Genomic DNA, 20,659 nt, shown 5'->3' with positions numbered 1-20,659 from the left:
TACATGAGCCAGGGCATTGTGCACAAGCATACGGGTGTGGAGTTATTTGTTCTGCTCCACAGTTGCATGAGGTGGAGGATTATTTTAAGTAGTGTCATTTTGTCAGATTGTCTTTTGATCTGCCCACTTCACTTCTGAGTCTGTTCAGGGATTTCCAAGTTTCCCATTCTTGGTTTGCCCTTAGAGGAGGACATGGAAAGAGACTCCTAGAATAGTGAGTAAATACAGCTGGTGGCCCACGGGCAACGTTTCTTGTAATCTTTCCAAACCCAAAAGATTTGCTTTTAAACAGTTTGTGTAATGCTCTAAGGAGAGAGCTGGGGACTATAGGCTGGGAGCCAGGTGGTCACAGACAGCAAAGAGGTGCGGAAAATCTCTGCAGGATTAATCAATGGATGGAGCCTGCATCCTGTCATGTTTAGAGTTTGGAAAACCTATTACTTTGGAACATACTTCTCCAAATGTCCATAGTGTCTGTACCAGCTGGAGAAATCTGAGTGCTACAGTTCATAATAGTAACTTCAACCTCTTGCCAATTACAAATTCTTCAGTACACCCCAGGAAGGTTGGTACAAGGCCTGAACTGGCACCACATCCCCAGCCCCCTCTGTGATTACAATTGTAGTGCTTGAACACAGCTAAAAAAGACAGCTGTTCTTGTATTGTTATTATTAGCATGTTGTCTTTTGAATTCAACAAAATAATACCAGAGACCAAGACACACCACTTGCCCTTTAATGTCTTCAGCCTCGGATAAACAGATGTGACAGTTCTGCTTAGTTGGTAGTTTTAATTTCAAGCAGTCATGTCAAATCTACACAATACCACTTATTTATTTAGAAAAGACTGTCCACATATGCAGCTCTTGCTCTATGCTGCCATCCTTTGAAAAACAGCAGAAAAGATTTGTACCAAAAATCCACAGTAAATTACAGTCTCTTGTTTTAACCTCAGTTTCCTACATTCGAGTTGCCTGGCTCATTGCATTCTGAACACATTATTTATACAATCATGAGTATTAAGAAATTTAGATTTAAAAGAGTTTTATGAATATAGAGATTTGTCTGTAAATCACACAGCAAGATAGTAGTAATGCTTATTTGCTATTGAAAGCTTTTTTTTTGGGGGGGGGGGGTTCAATGACTAAAGAAACACACTTTATTTATTTCCCTCCTTTGACTTACATCATCCAGTTTCCTGAGTCCTTGAACATCACTTGTCAACTTGAGGGGAACTTCTTCTGTACAGACAACTTCATTCTTTTTTATCACCTCCTGGACCACATTTTCCACTTCTTGGAGATGGTCTGTCTTTACTGGGACCTAATGAAGGACACGTTATTTGATTAGAAAAGAAATGCAATGTTATGTAGTAAGAGTTGAAGATGGCTGCCATCTGGAAGAACCTAGCACTCAAAAAAAATCTCTCTGGATTTTCTGTTTTGCAAAACTACATTCCTTGCTTCATTTCATCTCCAGCTTATAGAACACAGACATAGAAACCACTCCCTTTCCTCATGTTGTTCATCTACTACAAGGAAGCATGGTCAGAACTATCAACAACTGTACAACCTGCAGCAACAATAAGATATGTTCTAGATCACTGCTTCTTAAACAATGCACCCCGACACCAAATGGGGTCCCCTCAGCTAAATGTTGGCATCACTAAAAGTTGGGCAACAGTAAAAGGTTTCTGAATGTCACCCATTTACACAAATCTGTTACCAACAATGTGCAGTGTTTACATTGAACTCTGCAGAAAATACTGCAGCTGTACTCTATAAAAAGAAAAGTCAGCTTGTTTATCATACCTTGCAAATGCTGATTTATTATCAGTAAATATTTGGGTTTTACAACTATTTCATAAACCTATATACCTGGAGTCATGTAAAAAAAATTGAGACAGACAGGAGTTGTGAGTGGAAAAAGTTTAAGAAGCCCTGCTCTAGATCAGTCTTCTGCAACCTGGAATATTTCCTAAATGTTACACTGTTTGTATGATCCAGCCAACACACCCACCAGACATGCTGACTGAAGATTATGGGAGGAATCATTCAACACTAAACACCCCCTAAGGAAAAGGCAGTTTAGGCTTCAAGGAGTTTTCAGTGGTTCAACTCAATCCACTGGGGTTGCTCTTGGACAATTTCACTGTTGCAAAATTTGCATGTTTGGCATTTATAGCCTCCCTCGTATATACAATTAGCTGTGTCCACCAAAAGGAGAAGTGACCAGAATCCACAACTGTCATGAGACAGCTAGCTCATATGGCCTGGCTTCAGTTCTGCTCACAAACAAAATTTCCTCACTGCTACTTCATGGGAAAGTCTGAGGATCCCTCTTACCTGTGTTCTGACATCAAACCGCAGATGTTCAGCTGTTACATGGGACCCACACTGCTCTGTGCTCTCTCCCATGACCTGGCGGAGCGCAAAACTGAGTAAGTGGGTGGCTGTGTGGTTCACCATGCAGGCGATCCTGTGGGCCTTGAAGAAAAAACAAGAGGAATGCTCTTGGTAAGAAAGGAGGGATGAAGGATGCCACTATTTATTTTATTAATACAAAGAAGGACATGAGAATACTTTTTTTTTTTTTACTCAATAGAAGGAGCTTTGTGAAAGTAAATTATCTGCTCATACACCCAGTAATTCAGTCTCCCCAAACTTTCATAGCTGTGATGCCATAGTTCTAGGTAAAGGTTTCCCCTGACATTAAATCTAGTCATGTTTGACTCTGGGGGGTGGTGCTCATCTCCATTTCTAAACCGTAGAACCGGCGTTGTCTGTAGACACCTCCTAGGTCATGTGGCTTCATGAAGCGCCAGTACCATCCCGCAGAAGCGATACCTATTGATCTCCTCACATTTCCATGTTTTTGAACTGCTAGGTTGGCAGAAGCTGGGGCTAACTGTGGAAGCTCACCCCGCTACCCGGATTCTAATGGCTAACCTTTTGGTCATCAAGTTCAGCAGCTCAGCGGTTTAACCCGCTGTACCAGTAGGGGGCATAGTTCTACTCAACTTGTAAGTTTGCAAGACACAGAAGAGACCTCGATATTCCCTAGCATCATCCAATAATGATTGTTACCTCATCAACAAAAAGTTGTACTTGGTCTCCAACCTTCAGGGCCTCAGAAGCAATCACTTCGTGGATCACATAACCAGCAGAAACGTGCACTGACACCACAGGGAAAAGTGTGTCCTCAAAAGCAGAAAAAGACAAATGTAGGGATTAGTACAAACTTATGTTCCTCTGGCTGAAGCACATCTTTAGAGGAAAATGGAGAATTTAAAATATCAAACTAAATTTTCAATTCAAGAAGGATTCCAAAAGGCCTGAAAACCTCTAGATCAGTGGTTCTACAGCTTGATATTGTTAGATATCCAATCTCAGAAGCCCCAGCCAGCATGGCCAAAGATCGGGGAATGGTTCAAGAGGCAAGTTGCACATGTTGTTTTGGACCTTCAAATAAACTCCAGTTTATGATGACCCTCTGCTAAAATGTTTTAAAAGATTTATTCAGAGTAAGTTCACCATTGCCTTCCAATAAGGTTGAGAAAGTGTGCCTTGCCCAAGGTCACATAGAAGGTTTCCAAGCCAAGTGAGAATTCAAACTCTGGTTTCTCAGAGTCTTAGTCAAACCACAACACAACATTGGCTTTGATGTGTTTCATGACATTAATGTGCAATTTCTAATCAAAAGAGACCTGCCCAGTTCACTAACAGGTGTTAATGATAAATAGGTAATAGAATTCCAGCCATCTTGGGCTATAACAGCATTGTATTGTCGAAGGCTTTCATGGCCAGAATCACTCAGTTCTTGTGGGTTTTTTCGGGCTATATGGCCATGTTCTAGAGGCATTTCTCCTGACGTTTCGCCTGCATCTATGGCAAGCATCCTCACCTTACCCTCTGAAGATGCTTGCCATAGATGCAGGCGAAACGTCAGGAGAAATGCCTCTAGAACATGGCCATATAGCCCGAAAAAACCCACAAGAACTGAGTATAACAGCATTGTTAACAAGACAGCATAACTACAGGAATGAAGGAAATATTCTAACTGAAGGTGTGATGGTGAATCTTCAAACTCACAGCACAGATGTAGATATTTTTAGCAATTTTTTGTCAAAGAGCAAAATCTCATTCTTACTTGTATCAGTTATAAAGGCTGAGAAACAGACAAGCAGTCTTATACAGGTACTACCAAATATGTTGGAGTTTAGCTTCTATAACTCCACACCTAACATAGAGAATGGAGGAATGTGGAAGCTGCAACCCAACTCATTTGGAGGATACCTTCTTGAGGAATGCTGGCCTAGACAGGGCAAGGTTGGAAGTGGCTCTCAGTGTTTAGAGCAAATGTAATTAATTTATTTTAGCCCAGCCTAAGGGGTCAAATGTTGGTTTCAGACCTAATAAGTGAAGAAACCTACCTGCTGCCCACCACACACCATGTAGCCTTGATCAGGTGCCTGGCCACCCTGCTCAGCATAGAAACAAGTTTGGTCCAGGAGGACCCCACAGCGTTGCCCTCCTCCGCTTACTTCCTTCTGAAGAGAGCCATCTTTGTATAACATCAAGATGGTACCTTTGCATTCCTTGAACACTGCAAAGAGAAATCGCAATATTATTTGCCATGCTTCTGGTGAGGGGCCAAACCACTTGAAGCATTTATAGCCCAAGAAAGTTGGCTAGATATATTTATGATGCTAAGAAGCTCATCTGCAATCATGCAGTAAGTTTCTTATTATTTTACAGCCAGTCACTTCACGCTATGGCAGAATGATTGAACTCCGAGGATATTCCTTAAAAATCACATCCACATAGTAGGACAAGATCAGCTTTTATTATTTATGAATTTTATATCCAACTTTTCCTTCTGTGAACTCAGGATTTGGCCCATTACTTTCTTCTTCACCACTTTACCCTCACATTAACCTGTACAATAGGACAAACTGAGACAAAAGGACTGCCTCTGGTTCACCCAGAAATGTTCATTTGGTGAGGGCTGGAAGCCAGAATTTCCAAGTCCCAGTCCAAGAGTCTATTAAATGACATGACACTGGCTCTCGCTAAAGTACAAGATAAAGGTGCTACACAGTTTTTTGTTGCTTCCCACACAAAATACATCCCCATATCTTTACAAAGTATATGAAACCAGTATCACAAATTGGCTATTATTTATTTATTTATTTTGGACATTTGTATCCCATCCTGTCTCAACTTCCGCAGAGGGACTCAGGGTGGCTAACTGCTTTGAGTCCCCCTCGGGGTGAGAAAAGTGGTATACAAATACTTTGAATAAATAAATAAATAATAAATAAACAACCGGCACACCATGGTGCCCACAACCAAAAGGTCAGGAGGGATGGAGCAGATCTAATTTTGCTTGGGAGGGAGTTCCACAGCTGAGGGGACACCACAGAAAAGGCCCTGTCCCTTGTCCCCACCAAACGTGATTGTGATGATGGGGGGACAACAAGCATGGACTCCCCATATGATCTTAGGGTCCTAGGTGGATCGTAGCGGGAGATACGTTCGGACAAGTAAACTGAGCCAGAACCACTCAGAGCTTTATAGGCCAAAGCCAGCATTTTGAATTGTGCCTGGAAGCTAATAGGCTATTTTGGATTATTCCCTCTTAAGTCAACCAATTTTTAAGCGGTGGAAGAGGATAAACTAAACCTAAATACATTATGTGAATTAATTCAAGCTTTATTCTGCTAAATCCTCTTTGTATTATTGATAAAACAGTGCCACCTTCAGGGTTGCTGCTGTAATGACAAGTATTCTACTGGGATAAGTAAAATACTTTTCTTTCCTCCCAGCAGACCTAAATAAAAATTTATCATGTTCCGGTTACTTCCATCAACGGGAACAGTGTCTATGACACTATATGATAGATCTGTATCTAATTGAAGCTTACAGACAGAAAAATGTTACAAATACGGCAGACAGTTTTGTGATGTTTCCAGAGAACAATAGGAAGACTTGTGTGAAGAAAGCATGATAAATGCTGCCAGAGTGAGCTATTTTAACCCTAATAGCCAGGGCTGACCACAAAGATTTTGCTGACTGAGGCAACTGATATGTCCTCCTCTCTCATCAGGAGCACAGGATGCAAGACTTTTTTGACACCTGAAAAAGAACTTACAAGTACCTCTTCCACTTCCTTCCTAGTAAAAATATAACAACAACAACTCAAAAAAAGTGATGCATTCCCATTTCATGACAACCGATATTAGCTGCCCAAATTAACTATCCATTTCACCTTGTAGAGCTGGTCTTGCTAATGATAATGGCTATTTGTGGGTCCCCTACCCTTCTTTTTTTCTAGTTGTAGGGAGAAAATCTACAACTCAAATTTGTATACATTACAGTTTGGGACACATTAACTATGAGTCAAAAGTATTACAATGCTGATTTGATTTAGCCATCCACAATAGCATAAGCTGTTTCTATTTACCTGGAGGCTAAAGAAAAAAAACCCCAATCCTTTTAACCTTTTTATTTAAAAAGAGATGGCAAACATGTAAACATGAGTGAACTGTCCCAAAGTTTTTTCCCCATGTGTAAATCTTAATTCTGTGTTCTTTAGAGTACATTTGAGGCTATATCTTCTAGTATGTCTTATTTCTTACCATATCTTCCATCTTGCCCAATTTCATAAGCATACTTGAAAGAATCATCAGTTGAAGGCACACCATCTCGTTGTAACTGAGCCAATGAATGCACATCTAGCAACATCCTGGCACTCTGCTCCTGCTGTGGTTGAGCTTTGCGCTGCAAAAGTACGGAAAAAGAAAGGGAGCAAAACATCAGTTGACCAAGTTTATTCTGAATTATATTTTCATTTTATTCAGGACACAGAATTCAGATTTCAAAATGGTTCAAACTGTGTGTAATTAATTTATGGAATTTAGACTACTAAAGCAGACATATGCAAAACTTAGTAAAGTGATGGAATACAACTGCCAGACTCCCCCACCCAACAGGACCAGATGTGCTTCTTGAATGAAGGTCTTATAGTAATACATTGCTGTGAGTTTTCCAGGATGTATGGCCACGTTTCAGAGGCATTCTCTCCTGACGCTTCACCCACATCTATGGCAGGCATCCTCAGAGGTTGAGGGGTCTGTGAGAAACTAGGCAAGTGAGGTTTATATTTCTGTAGAATAATGTGCAGTGTGGGCAAAAGGACTCTTGTCTGTTTGAGGCAAGTGTGAATGTTGCAATTGGCCACTTTGATTAGCATTTAATGGCCTTGCAGCTTCAAATCCTGGCTGGTTGCTGCCTGGGGGGGTCCTTTGTTGGGAGGTGTTAGCTGGCCTTGATTGATTCTTGTCTGGAATTCCCCTGCTTTTTGAGTGTTTGTTCTTTATTTACTGTCCTGATTTTAGAGTTTTTTTTAAATACTGGTAAGACAGATCTTGTTTATTTGCATGGTTTCCTCCTTTCTGTTGAAATTGTCCACATGTCTGTGGATTTCAATGGCTTCTCTGTGCAGTCTGACATGGTAGATGTTAGAGTGATCCAGCATTTCTGTGTTCTCAAACTGCATTATATTGCAGTATAGATCCTGCCTTATAGAAAAGACACTAATGCTTGCTTGGTAGAGAGGAGTAGGACAGGAAGATCGTATTTGAAATGAACAGACTTAATCTGAGAAGCCATGGTCCTGAGTCTGCAAGGGCTGCTGGTGCCTACTAGGTCTGTTTTTCAAAAGATGACCATAAGGCAAAGTAAACTTGAAGGCAATTAATCACCACAACAACAAAAATAGCTAGAGGAAAAGAAAATTCAGGCTCTATTTGACGGAGAAAAAGAGGAAAGATTTGCATCTTACTTCCGCATCTTCCTGTGCCAGACAGTCCAAAGCAGCCTTGTCCAGCTGGACCCCCTTTTCTTCAAGCATTAAGGCAATGAGATCCAGGGGGAATCCCAAATTGCTATAGAGAGACCAGGCAATCTCCACTGCAAGAGAAGGGTGAGGTGGGGAGAAGACAGAATAATTACTGGAGAATGGAGAATGGCTGATGGGATTGTCTTACTTTTTTGTTTGCTCCTTAGCTTGTTTCATTCAGAAACATTGTGTGTCTCCATCAGAGATTGATTGGAGGGGATTTTAGAGAGATTGTGCAAAACAAATAATTTTGCAAAGCCTAATCTGAAATATGATTTTTTGTTGAATCAATACAAATGATGTTGTAGTTCAAAGTGTTGTAAAATTCTTGACTGAAAAGACCATGCTGAAATAAAGAAAATTAACAACCTTCTGAGTATTGAACACTTTACTGGGAGACAAGTAGAAATGCACTTGAATTCTTGTGGGAATAAAAAGGTCAACAGGAATAAATAATGCAGTTCTAATAATAATAATAACAATACATTTTATTTAAACCCCGCCCCTTCTCCTGAAAGGGACTGTAGGTGGCTTACAACTATCAAACAAACACACACAAAAAATATGACAATAAGCAGTATAAAAAGGTAAAGGTAGTCCCCTGACATTAAGTCCAGTCATGTTTGACTCTGGGGTGTGGTGCTCATCTCCATTTCTAAGCCGAAGAGCCAGCGTTGTCCGTAGACACCTCCAAGGTCATGTGGCCAGCATGACTGCATGGAGCGCCGTTACCTTCCCGCTGGAGCGGTACCTATTGATCTACTCACATTTGCATGTTTTTGAACTGCTAGGTTGGCAGAAGCTAGGGCTGACAGTGGAAGCTCACGCCGCTCCCCGAAATCGAACCTGCGACCTTTTGATCAACAAGCTCAGTAGCTCAGTGCTTTAACCTACTGCACCACCGGGGGCTCCAATAAGCAGTATACAACAAAACTATTATTACTTAGTAGAATTAAAATGACATTATAATATAAGCATTAATAAATGCAGGCTAAAACTATTTGCCGTTTAAAAACAATCTAAAAATAATCACTGTTTAAACCAGCTATTCTGTTAGCAGGCTAACCAGAAATTATAATTAAAGTTCTCATGGTCATTCAAATCTTGTCCAATAGTTAAATAATATCCTAGCCATGATCAAAGGCTTGCTTAAATAGCCAGGTTTTTAGCTCTATTGCTGTATGACATTTGAACTTGAACTCTGTTTACTTTCATGGATATTTTCGTGGCTCTTTCCAGAGGGAAAAAAACAAGGCAACTGAAAACACGAAAAAGATCGCAACCTGCATGTAACTAGGTTCTCTACCTGCCTTCAGCTATTATGTAAAAAAGGGGAGAATTTACCTGGGAAGACTTTGGAATGATCCATCTGCTGCAGTGTTCTGTTTATGACACGGCGTCCCCGCAAGAGGGAAGACAAAAATGCAGCCTCGTTTTCATTGATAATATTCATAACCTGTAGAAAGATCAAAGCCAAATTTTGGAGGGCGGGGATGGTAAGTAATTAAACCCATTATTCAAAAGAAGAAGCACAAAAGGTTTTAAAGCAAGCCAGAATCGGTAATAAAAAAGTAAGACAAAAAATTACAAACTATTCCATAGATTTCACTGTATAGTATAGCAACAGTTATTCATGATTATAGTAGAAAAGAGTCTCACTTGCTAGACCACACTCCTTTTATGCTAGTCTGTTAATCAAGTGGATAATGTTGATAATGCAGTGCAGTCACTTTATTTATTTTCTATATTTATATACTGGCTTTCTTACCCCTGGGGGGACTCAAAGCAGTTTACAACATACTAATGGCAATAATTCAATGTCAACATACATGTAAATAGAAAAATCATAATAACTAAACGCTAACATATAACTATAAATTAAAATTATTAAAACCATTAAACATGAGACATAAATGACATTTAAACATTAAAACAAAGCATTAATAACATCTTAATAGAAATATTAAAATTACATGATCCAAACATTGTACACTGCAGCCATTCCAATTGTAATTGCACATAATTCCTAATTATTCTTTCCACTGCATTATTTGACTGGCAGTAAGAGTGCTCAGTTTCATTAAATATGGTCAGTTTGAGCACAGAAAAAGACCCAATTGGTCCCACATTTTAATAACAAAGATGATCATATGAATTTTAACATGCCCCTGGTCAGTATATGTATTTTCATGCATATCCATTACTCGTGTCTTTCATCTCTTTCCAATGAGAAACAGAAGATAAACCTATTGGTGACTGATGTATTGTATGATGAACAAGACTGAATGAGCAAAAAGAAAAAAAGGAGAGTGTGTTCTGGTGATGAGGAACAAGCATATCAGTGTGTGATAGCAAAAAATTGTACATGAAAAGATAGGAAAAGAATCATGCACCACCATGAGACTGAAAAAAAAAACCTTCATGAATTCCAATTAATTTACCAGATTCAAGGACGGGCGAGTGTTAAGTTAGTAATGCCTCACCCTGTGTGTCCCAAAGCACAACACTTTGGTCCTCCTGACAGGTGTTGGAGGAAGAAATGGACCACAACCTCTGCACAGTTGTGCATCACAGTATAATACATGGTGCAACCCCCATCCAGTGTGTCTTTTAAAAATATTGTTCTTTCAAGTGTTTAAGTTAAATATAAGGGACAAATATGTTAAGCTATTTCCATTATAAATATGACAATAAAATGATTTTTACATAATGCTTTGAATGCATACAAAATACAAAATTCAAATTAAACATTTTCAGATGACAATATTTTCTAAATCTCTGCTAGATACAACTTTCAGTCTGTTTCAGCCACACACCTTGTCTGTATCCCTGTGTAGCTCTGGATAAGCATCTCCCTGCAAAGGAAGAATCACAGTCTATTAAATGGCATCACTTTGCATAATCCCAAGGCCCCACTTGATGCCTTTCTATTATTTTCCCCATACAAAACGCAATTTTACTCCATATATCATTTCTTTAAAACTGGTGTCATGTCAGGAAGTGCTCTTGAGAAGCTGGACTTCTGAAAGCGACACTCAAGCTTTGATGTGCAGTTATCTCAGAGCCTTTCATGTAAACAATTACTCTAAATGACTTCAGACAGAAAAATAAGATCTTAATTACCAGGATTTCTACAACAACAGGAACCAAGCTGGCCAAGAAACCAGGTGGCGCATGGAGAACCTCAGAGCAAAATCGCACAGCCCTACGCAAGATGTGACGCAGAACAACCCTGCAAGCAAAAGAGTTGTCCATTCAAAGTTAGCACTCTGGGCCAGAATGATATTTCACTTTTCCCATCCAATAGTCACAAAGCCTCTTAAGTCATATTCCCCAAAGCATTTAACCAGTTAGCTTCTCACACACATGAACAATCATTGTCAGATTTACAATAAACTTCTCCTTCTTTTTCCCCAGATATCAATTTATTCCTTTTTTATAGCTAAAATGGGGTCAATCTTTAATTATTCGCTTTTTGATTTAGAAGAGTGATATTAAGAATAGAAGGGCAGAAATAAAGTGATACTTAAAGGGAGTGACAAATAGGTAGTTAATATTAGCAAGCAATGCGTTTGAGGGTCATAGTCCCAAAATAATAACAGTAAACTTATAGCAAACAGAACTAACATAAAAATGAAAAAAGAATACAAATAATCAAATAAAACATAATTATACTAATAAACATAGTTTTATGAAGTTTGATTTTGAAACAGTAACTGTCCTCCAGCCTAACTCATATTATACATTATGTGTATAAAAAATAGAAGGACCATGAAGGCAAGACAGAGAAATTATTTAAAATCCACATATTTTCTAACTCTACTCTCTGCCTGAGGTTCCACTTGTATCCAAATAACTTTCTCTTTCAAAATTGGTCCAGATCTCTGTCCTACCCAAACTTCCTCTAAGGCCCCTTCTGCACAGCTATATAAAATGCAGATTATCTGCGTTGAACTGGATTATATGGCAGAGAAGACTAATGTAATCCAGTTCAACGTTGATAATGTGGATTATCTGCTTTGATAATCTGGATTATATGATAGTGTAGAAGGGGCCCAAGACCCAACTCGCCGTTTGGTCCCCACCAACCCTTGTGAACGCGTTTCTTCCTTACTCGGCACCAGACATGCCTGGATAAACACCATCGGCTATGCATATGGACAGGGTTCGCACGTGATCTGCCACCACTCTGTAGGCCATGTTCACACAACCAGCGTCAGCCTCCCCAACCAAGCCCTGATAGCTGGGCCCACCACAGCCCTGGAAAAAAATAAACACAGATATGTTTTAGAAAACTTAAATGGAAAACCGTGTTGTATAATTCTCTGTGATTTATGTGGCAGATGTTTCTTTCAAACGCTCCAGTCTAATTTCTCTTCAAAGTTTTAGGGAAAACTACCCAAAAATATACAGCAGAGCATCCAAAACACAAACAGGATACTAAAAGTTGAGGAACAGCTCACAGCTAGCAAAACGTGAAATGCTGCGTGATGTGGCTGTAAAAAATTAAGAGCTTAGGCAGACAAAGATGCAGAGCCCAATCTTTAAAATCACAAAAGGTTTATTTACAATAATAAGAAAAAACTGCATTCCTTAATAATCAAGAACTGGGTATGAGCTACTTCTAAGGTTTCAAAGAGAGGGAAAAAACGCCAATCACTACATCTCTCTGACGCACGTAGAGAGAGATCTGAAAGCACACAGCATATTTTCAAAATGTAAACGCTGAAGTCAGATGTTAGTAGGCCTCAGTATGAGAAGCCTTGGTATTGTAGAGATTATACTGTGTGAGAAGCTTCTGTGAGAGAAGCCCCAGGTTGAAGGATGTGTAAAGCTCATGTTTGAAGCTCCAGTGTGAACACTGCTGTGTGTAAAAAGCTACTGTGTGAAGCTTTTGTGTAACTTCGGTGTGAGGCTCTGTGAGAGCAAAGCTGTATATCTGCATGAGAAAGAAGTCCAGCGTAGAAGCAAATAGGGAAGTGTAAAGAACTTTATTTGTGTTATGGGAACATTATTTTTGTAAATAGTGCAACCATATTTTTTACTACAAGAAAACCCTCCTATGGAAGAGATAAGATTGGTCTGTGTGTTTTTGTTCTTTTTATCACCTTGGGCTACTGGTGCTGGGTCACACTGCTACTAATAAGTTACTCTGCTGTACATTTATGAGGAGGGTATTTTGTTAATAAGCCCACTCGCCCAACAAATACATACAAAAGGTTATCCTTGCCCATGCCAGGTCTAAACAGACAAGGCAATGCAGCTGCGAGCAAGGAACATAATTCTTCACTCAGGTTGGGTGTGCTTTGCAGCTAAACAAAAATCTTATAAGGAAGTGAGTCGCTGCTAACTCTCTGCTCATCCATAAGCGGCAACTATTTTTCCTTGGTCAACAGCTATCCAACTACTTACGATTCCCTTCCAGACAGGCCCTAAATCCCAGGATCTGATCTGGGATCACATCCTGGGTTAGAAGGCCTGTCTGGAAGGGCCCTTAGTTACCAATGTCAGAATTTGATTCCCAGTAACCCAGTTCTATGAAAGATCTATGAACACAGATCTATAACAGATCTTTGACAGATATCAATAAAGGTTGTGCAGGTTAGAGCCTACCAAGTGGGCATATAGATTTTACATATAAACTCTCCCATTGAAGTCTCAGCTAATGTTCCTCAGGTATCTTGATAATTACCTTGTGGATTGCATCCAGGATTGGCGTGAAGAGGTCAGTGTCATAATTTGAGTGCTTCTTCTGCAGAATCGTCATCAACCTTTCCAGGCCCATTCCTGTGTCAACGTGATGCTGAGGCAAATGATGCAGCCGTCCATCAGCCTCCCTGGCAATACACCAGTAGCGAAGGAAAGTAATTGGGGAAAAGACAGATATGAGCTGGAGGCCAAAGGTTCATTCATGAAACATCTGGTGCAACGGGGAATGTAACAGAAGATGATGGAAGGGAAAAGTCAGAGGAAAACTGATGAAAGAACCACAACCAGAAAACCATAGTAGCTGAGTCTCCTTATAAGATGTGAAGCCTTAGAATGAACTCAGAACTCAAGTATTCCCTTTGTTTCCTACCTGTTGTATTGCATAAAAACCAAATTCCAGATCTCCACCACGTCGGGGTTGCCCTTGTTCACCACTGCTGCTGCATTCCTGCCACCACCTATGTGATCATAATGGATCTCTGTGCAGGGGCCACAGGGCCCACTTTCACCCATTTCCCAGAAATTGTCTTTCATTTCAAAGGGAAGTACATGGCTGGGGGGCAGGCTGGAAAGCAAAGAGAGAACAGCTAATAAGGGCAGAGCAATCAATCCTTTCTCCAAGTGCCTGGTTCTTCAAATTTCATAGGGCTGGAAGAATGAAGTGTTGCTGTTTTGTTCCTTCAAGTCATTTGCAGCATATGGAAACCTCAGGGTGAACTTATAATGGGGTTTCCTTCTCAAGAATTATTCAGAGGTGGTTTGCCATTGAGACATGCTTGAGGCTACCCTGTGGGTTCCCATGGCTGAGAAGGGATTTGAATCCTGGTCTCTCAGAATGTTACTCCAGCATTCAAACCACTTTAACAAATGGACTCAAAAGAGAAGTATTGCTTTACTTTGTTGCTTATAGTGTTGGTTTGTTGTCCTTATGCTTCTTTCTCATGCTCTTATTAGAAGGAAAAAGAAAACTGCAGAGCATGCCATATTTTGTCACAGTTATAACTTGGCCAATATTTGGACTGAGGCATTACTCACCAGGGCTGCAGAGCATCCCATCAAGCCTTTATTAATTCTGGTCTCTTTTATAACTCAGGCCTCCATCTCATGTCAATATGTAAACTTAAACTGAACTACAAGATTGAACAATAGTAGGTAAAGGTAAAGGTTTTCCCCTGACATTAAGTCCAACTCTGGGGGCTGGTTCTCATCTCAATTTCTAAGCCGAAGAGCTGGTGTTGTCCGTAGACACTTCCCAAGGTCATGTGGCTGGCATGGCTGCATGGACTACCATTACTTTCCTGCTGGAGTGGTACCTATTGATCTACCCACATTTGCATGTTTTCGAACTGTTAGGTTGACAGGAGCTGGGGCTAACAGTGGGAGCTCACCCCGCTCCCAAGATTTGAAGCGGCGACCCTTCAGTCAGCAAGTTCAACTGCTCAGAAGTTTAACCCATTGCGCCACCGGGGGCTCCGCAACAATAGTAGGCCCACTGAATCAAGAGCTGAACGGTAAACTAACTCTTGTGTAAATCACAGTAATTCAATAGGCTGACTCTAGTTTGGGAGTAATAGTTAGATTCAAGCCATATATTGTTAGGTCTTTCCCTTTTTATATTTCTGGTGTCATGTTTAGTTAATAGTACATTAGTCACGGAGGTAAAAGTTTTTTGCAACATATATAATACAACATTGAAAGTATATACAACTTATATAATACAGTACTGAGCAAATTACAGAGAACATAAGATTGTTATATACACTGTGATTTTACACCAGTCATAAAAGTAGAATATTTCTTGCTTTAAAGCAGACTTCTCCTAAGGGCATTAGATCCCTTACTCTCTTGTGAGCAGAAGTTTATAAGCCAAAGTATCTGTGAAAGGATAATTCTGTAATGATACTATTGAGTGGAGAACATACCTACCCCAGGTTAAGCCAAATTTCCCTGGTCTCTTCATCTGCACTTAGACCAAGTGTGGCATTGCCTCCAAAATAGGTCACATAGAGGCGGTCCTTTGGGATTTCATAGACTTCTGTTAAAAGCTCCCATGCCATTTTACAGGCTTCTTCCTGGGGATGCAGACAGTAATGAAATGACTGTACATTAAAAACAAATGTCTGGATAAGAAAATACTTCTTTAACGCAAAAAGAGATGGATGTGGTTTCTTTATCTTATAACTGAAGACAGGATGACACAGAGAGAAGAGTAACACTCAGAAACAAAAGATTCAAGAAGATTCCTGCTCAGCCCCTTGTTCACTGGGTGACTTTGGACAACACACACTTTCTATTAAGTTACCATATTTAACACAATGAATCCCTTGGGAGGGAAAGTTCAAATGCAAATAAACAGATAAAAAGTGAACTTAACAGAAGATCTGATTGTTTGCCCTGATTAGAACAGATCTATTGAATCAATGGAAACTTAACCTTTACATTTATACAAGTTCCATTTATTTAACAGAATACTGTACTATTAGATTTTGGTCATGAATCCAAGATGCCCTTTTTAGATGCTTGCTCTTATTCATATTCTTTACAGCAGCTTCCCCCAACTTGGGGAAAGTCATATGGGCTGAGAACAATTTGAACTTTAATCCGGTATATTTGCAGGATGCCAGGATGTGGTATGAATAAAAGAGGAAGGCTTGTCAAGTTAAAACACCCCATAAAGAACAATGTCCTGTCTACAGAAAGCTGGGGGAAAATTGTATTCTTTTCATTCAGATGTCTTTCCATACACAGTCTCTTTTGTTGGTAGAAGCAACCTTCTCAAACCTCCTCTATATAGTGTTTGTCTGTTTTATAATGTGTTATTTTATAACCTGAAGTATATGTCATATCTGATTTGTAGTTTCCTTATCTCTATACACCTAAAGCAGAGGGAGGGGCTGCAGGTCATGTGACTGACTCAGTGACCGTTTAGAATGTTCAGGTTTAAACAGGGTGACAGTTAGGGAATGTCTGTTGAGGAATGACTGTTAGAGAAGTGTGTTGGGTCTTGAATGAGCTTGAGTATAAAGTCTGTCAGAGAAGCTCATGTTAGGAAGTTAGAAACTGTTGAGGCTTGTGTTTTTATTTGAAAGTAACTCTTACTAAAGAGTGCAGTATAAAGCAACATAGTTTATGAAGAAACAGTTAAAGATTATAAGTTCAAGATACAAACTTTCTGAACATTACTGAAGATTTTAACCCTTCACAGAATTATAGAGTTGGAAGAGACCTTGTGGGCCATCCAGTCCAACCCCCTGCAAAGAAGCAGGGCAATCGCGTTCAAAGCACCCCCAACAGATGGCCATCCAGACTCTGTTTAAAAACCTCCATAGAAGGAGGTTTTGCCTGCATCTGTGGCTGGCGTCTTCAGAGATCTCTTCAGAACATGGCCATACAGGCAAAAAACTCACAACAACCCAGGGATTCTGGCCATGAAAGCTTTCGACAACACTTGGACCATCTCTATGGGGAGAAACTGTTTCCTGACTCTATTTGTCTATCAGCTCTAAAACATTCAGATTCAGAAACAAATCATTGCCACCTGACAACCCCCCACCCACCCACCGCCCCCGTTTTTACTGTATACAACACAAACAAAATACTACCGAGAAAATCTAGTATTTTCTTAATGAGAGTGTAGCTCAATCTCTTACTTTGAAATAATCTCCAAAAGACCAGTTCCCCAGCATTTCAAAGAACGTATGATGGTAAACGTCTCGGCCCACATCCTCCAAATCGTTGTGCTTCCCACCCGCACGCACACACTTCTGGCTGTTCACTACTCGTCGGTAACGTGTCATCTCACTCCGGGGATCTGCTGTGCCCAGAAAAATGGGCTTGAACTAGAAAGATAAGAAGGGAATTCAAAGTAAATCTCACATACATCAGAGCTGTGCTTGAGGGAAAGGCATCCCAGAATATGGTACATCTAAATCTAGTGAAAAGAAAAGTCATCCCCCCAGATCTGGACGGGAAATGAGAAATAGTGTGGCATGTACATGACAGTGGGCCGAAACCATAATCTCACTTTGTTTAATAATACAGGCTACTTTGCTCAATGACTTTATTAGATACATTAAATACAATTCTCCATTCCAGTTGCTCATAACACTTCAGTATTAGTGTTATGAGCACTAATGTAAATCTTGCTTTTCTTTCCCTTCCTCTTTCTCCTCTTTCTTCCTTCTCTACCTATTCTTAGACTGCAACTCCCAGAAGTCCTGATCAATCTACCTACCTACCTATATCTCTATCGAATCTATCTGTCTTATCTATCTGGAGGATTGCTGGGAGTTGCAGTCCAGGAATAGGAAATTGAAAATATGCAGGGATTGGGATGCTCTCAAAGAAATCCAAGGGGAAGAAAGCTTGCAGTTTGGAAGCAGTGCATTTGGATCATCCTCCTCTCCTAAAGGGCCTGGTCTAGGGGATGCTGGGAGCTGTAGTCCGGAAGAGAGTGTGGATATGCTATTATGTGTTTTGTTTGCTGGGGGGAAAGTTGTTTTTGCACTTGCGCTGTAGCATCTTTTTGCTTTTTTGGCTTTTAAAATCCCTTCCACTGTGTTTTTCAGTGTTTTTATGAGTGATGGTCGCTCATTGGCCTGATAGGTGTAGTGTGTCCAAATTCAGTGTCAATTTGTCCAGTGGTTTTTGAGTTATGTTAATTCCACAAATGAACATTACATTTTTATTTATATAGATAGAGCTGGAAGAGACCAAGAAACCGTTCAGTCCAACCCCCTTGCAGGAAAAGCACCATCAAAACACTGACAGATGGCCATCCACCCTTGAATCATACCAGAAACACTGTGTGAAACAAAAAGCAACAGGGAAATGGAAAGATGGTGGTACTGTAGGTGGAATAATTCAAAGAAGCCTTGGCTCTGAATTTGCAAGACCTGGGTGAAGGAGGTTCTCATTCATTTCTATAAGCACTACTTACATCTGCATTTGACAAATCTATCATAGGTATGTTTTGAACACCCCCCCCCCCCCCAAAATATGATGGGAAGTTGCTGCTAACTATGAGAGAAATAAGGTTGAACAGGGTGACTGCCATCTACTGCATGGTTATCAGCCTCCTCCCAGTAGACTCAAATCAAGGAAAAGCTTCATGAGAACCATCACTCCTCTTAATATTCCTCCAGTAACAGCAAGGTTATCCCTCTGGACAGCTAAACCAGGAAATCCCAATTGGATGCCCCCCCCCCCCCAGAGGTTCTGCCTCCAGGGGCAAATCAAGAATGTGCAACTTGGAAGTCCCTGAACAGACTCAGAAGTGGAGTGGGCTGATCAAAAGACAACCTGGCAAAATGGCACTACCTAAAAGAATCCTCCACCTTGGGCGACTGTGGATCAGAACAAACAACTCTGCATCTGTATGCTTGTCCACAATGTCCTGCCTCATATACAGAGGAAGAATTGTTTAAAGCTACAAATAATGTGGTTGCTGTTGCCCGTTTTCCGTAAAAAAATATTTAGCCGCTTGTGCTCTTTCTATTTTATCAGTTTTATACTTATTTGTGCAATGCTTTTGACATGAAATAAAATAAATGACTATGTTAATTTCAAAGTGTCAAAAGGCACACAAGATGGTTTCAGTAACTCAGTGTGATGCAGCAGCTAAAAAGGCTAATGCGATTCTAGGCTGCATCAATAGGAGTACAGTGTCCTGATCGAGGAAGATTATAGTTCCACCCTATTCTGCTTTAGTCAGACATCACCTGGAATGACAGGTGATGTCCAGTTTTGGGCACCACGATTCAAGAAGTATATTGACAAGGAACAGGGTGACCAACATGGTGAAAAGTTTGGAAACCAAGCCCTATAAGGAATGGCAGAGGGTGCCGGGTCTGTTTAGCTTGGAGAAGAGAAGGCTGAAAGGGGACATGAGAGCCATGTTTAAATAGCTGAAAGGATCTCACATTGAGGATGGGTCAAGCTTGATTTATGTAAACTAGAGATTAAGACACAATGGAGCAATGGATTCAAACTTTTAATGTTTGATATTGTTGTTTTTAAATTGTTTTAAATTGCTTTTAAATTTTGTTAGATTTTAGCTATTCTTGTAAGCCGCTCCGAGCCCCAGGGGAGTAGCAGCATATAAGTTTAAATAATAAATAAATAAATAAACAACAGGAAAAAATAGATTCCACCTAAACATTAGGAAAAACTTCCTGATGGCAAGAGCTGTTCAGCGGTATAATATGCTGCCTGGGAGTGTGGTGAAGGCTACTTCTCTGGAGGTTTTTTTTAAAGAGATGCCTGAAGGGCATCTGTCGGGAGTGCTTTGATTGTGCATTTCAACATGGTTGGAGGGGGTTGGACTGGATAGCCCTTGTGGTCTCTCTCTCTAGGTTTCTAACTGATGAGCAAACTATCTCCTCCCTCCAAATGGAGCAGTTTAACAGAGCAGCGCCATCAGAAGAGGGCTCGAATAATGAAAAGGTGGCGGGAACGCAGAAGGTAGGAACTCTTCTGTGGAGCCTTTGTTTTCACCCGTGCCGTTTTCGAGAGTGCACCTGGTTCATCCCCGCGTTGACGAAGAGCAGCCCGGGATCCGCCCGCGGCCGAACGGAGGACGACGCCACCACCTGGTGCCCATACTTCTCCTGGAAGAACCGGATAAAGCTCTGCCGGACCTGCGTGGAGGACTGGGACGCCGCCCGGCAAGTTTGGCAGGAGCGGCAGGACCAAGCCGGGGTCAGGCGAAGGAAGCGCCGCGCAGAAGCCTTGACTGCCGCCGCCATCTTCACTGAGGGCGGAATCTCTGCCTCAGGGTTCGAAGTAACCAAAGAGCTATGAACCGAGACAGGGAGGAAGAGGGCTCTGCCGGTTGAGGATTGCGAGATTATTATGGACTTCTTAAACGGCTGGGGGGGGGGGGGAGGAGGAGAGGGCCTGAGGCTGTTAGGAATTGTGGGAGTTGGAGTCCAAAACACCTGGAAGGCCCAAGTTTGCCCGTGGCTAATCTTCACTGTTGGATAATACAGTTTGACACCAAATTGTTCCAAATTTTACTTCCTGAATTATCTATTTTAGAAGCTTGCCGT

At 40.7% G+C, this 20,659-nt stretch overlaps 1 protein-coding gene across 1 annotated transcript in view; it reads right to left on the bottom strand.

The window, feature by feature from the left end:
* The window catches only part of AARS2 (alanyl-tRNA synthetase 2, mitochondrial), a 39,175-nt gene extending 18,800 nt beyond the window's left edge, over positions 1-20,375 (bottom strand). The window contains exons 1-15 of the mRNA XM_060754068.2: positions 20,129-20,375; positions 17,261-17,449; positions 15,537-15,682; positions 13,981-14,175; positions 13,594-13,738; positions 12,016-12,161; positions 11,025-11,133; positions 10,718-10,756; positions 9,246-9,357; positions 7,845-7,972; positions 6,640-6,781; positions 4,432-4,604; positions 3,086-3,199; positions 2,345-2,485; positions 1,185-1,322 (exon numbers count right to left, since the gene is read on the bottom strand). Coding sequence (XP_060610051.2) covers positions 1,185-1,322; positions 2,345-2,485; positions 3,086-3,199; positions 4,432-4,604; positions 6,640-6,781; positions 7,845-7,972; positions 9,246-9,357; positions 10,718-10,756; positions 11,025-11,133; positions 12,016-12,161; positions 13,594-13,738; positions 13,981-14,175; positions 15,537-15,682; positions 17,261-17,449; positions 20,129-20,356 — 2,145 coding nt within the window. The 5' untranslated portion in view covers positions 20,357-20,375. The remainder of the gene's footprint in view (positions 1-1,184; positions 1,323-2,344; positions 2,486-3,085; positions 3,200-4,431; positions 4,605-6,639; positions 6,782-7,844; positions 7,973-9,245; positions 9,358-10,717; positions 10,757-11,024; positions 11,134-12,015; positions 12,162-13,593; positions 13,739-13,980; positions 14,176-15,536; positions 15,683-17,260; positions 17,450-20,128) is intronic.
* Positions 20,376-20,659: the final 284 nt, after the last annotated feature.

This window comes from Anolis sagrei, chromosome 1, assembly GCF_037176765.1.
Source record: "Anolis sagrei isolate rAnoSag1 chromosome 1, rAnoSag1.mat, whole genome shotgun sequence".
Lineage (NCBI taxonomy): Eukaryota > Metazoa > Chordata > Lepidosauria > Squamata > Dactyloidae > Anolis > Anolis sagrei.
This window is presented reverse-complemented; position numbering and strand designations above follow the sequence as displayed.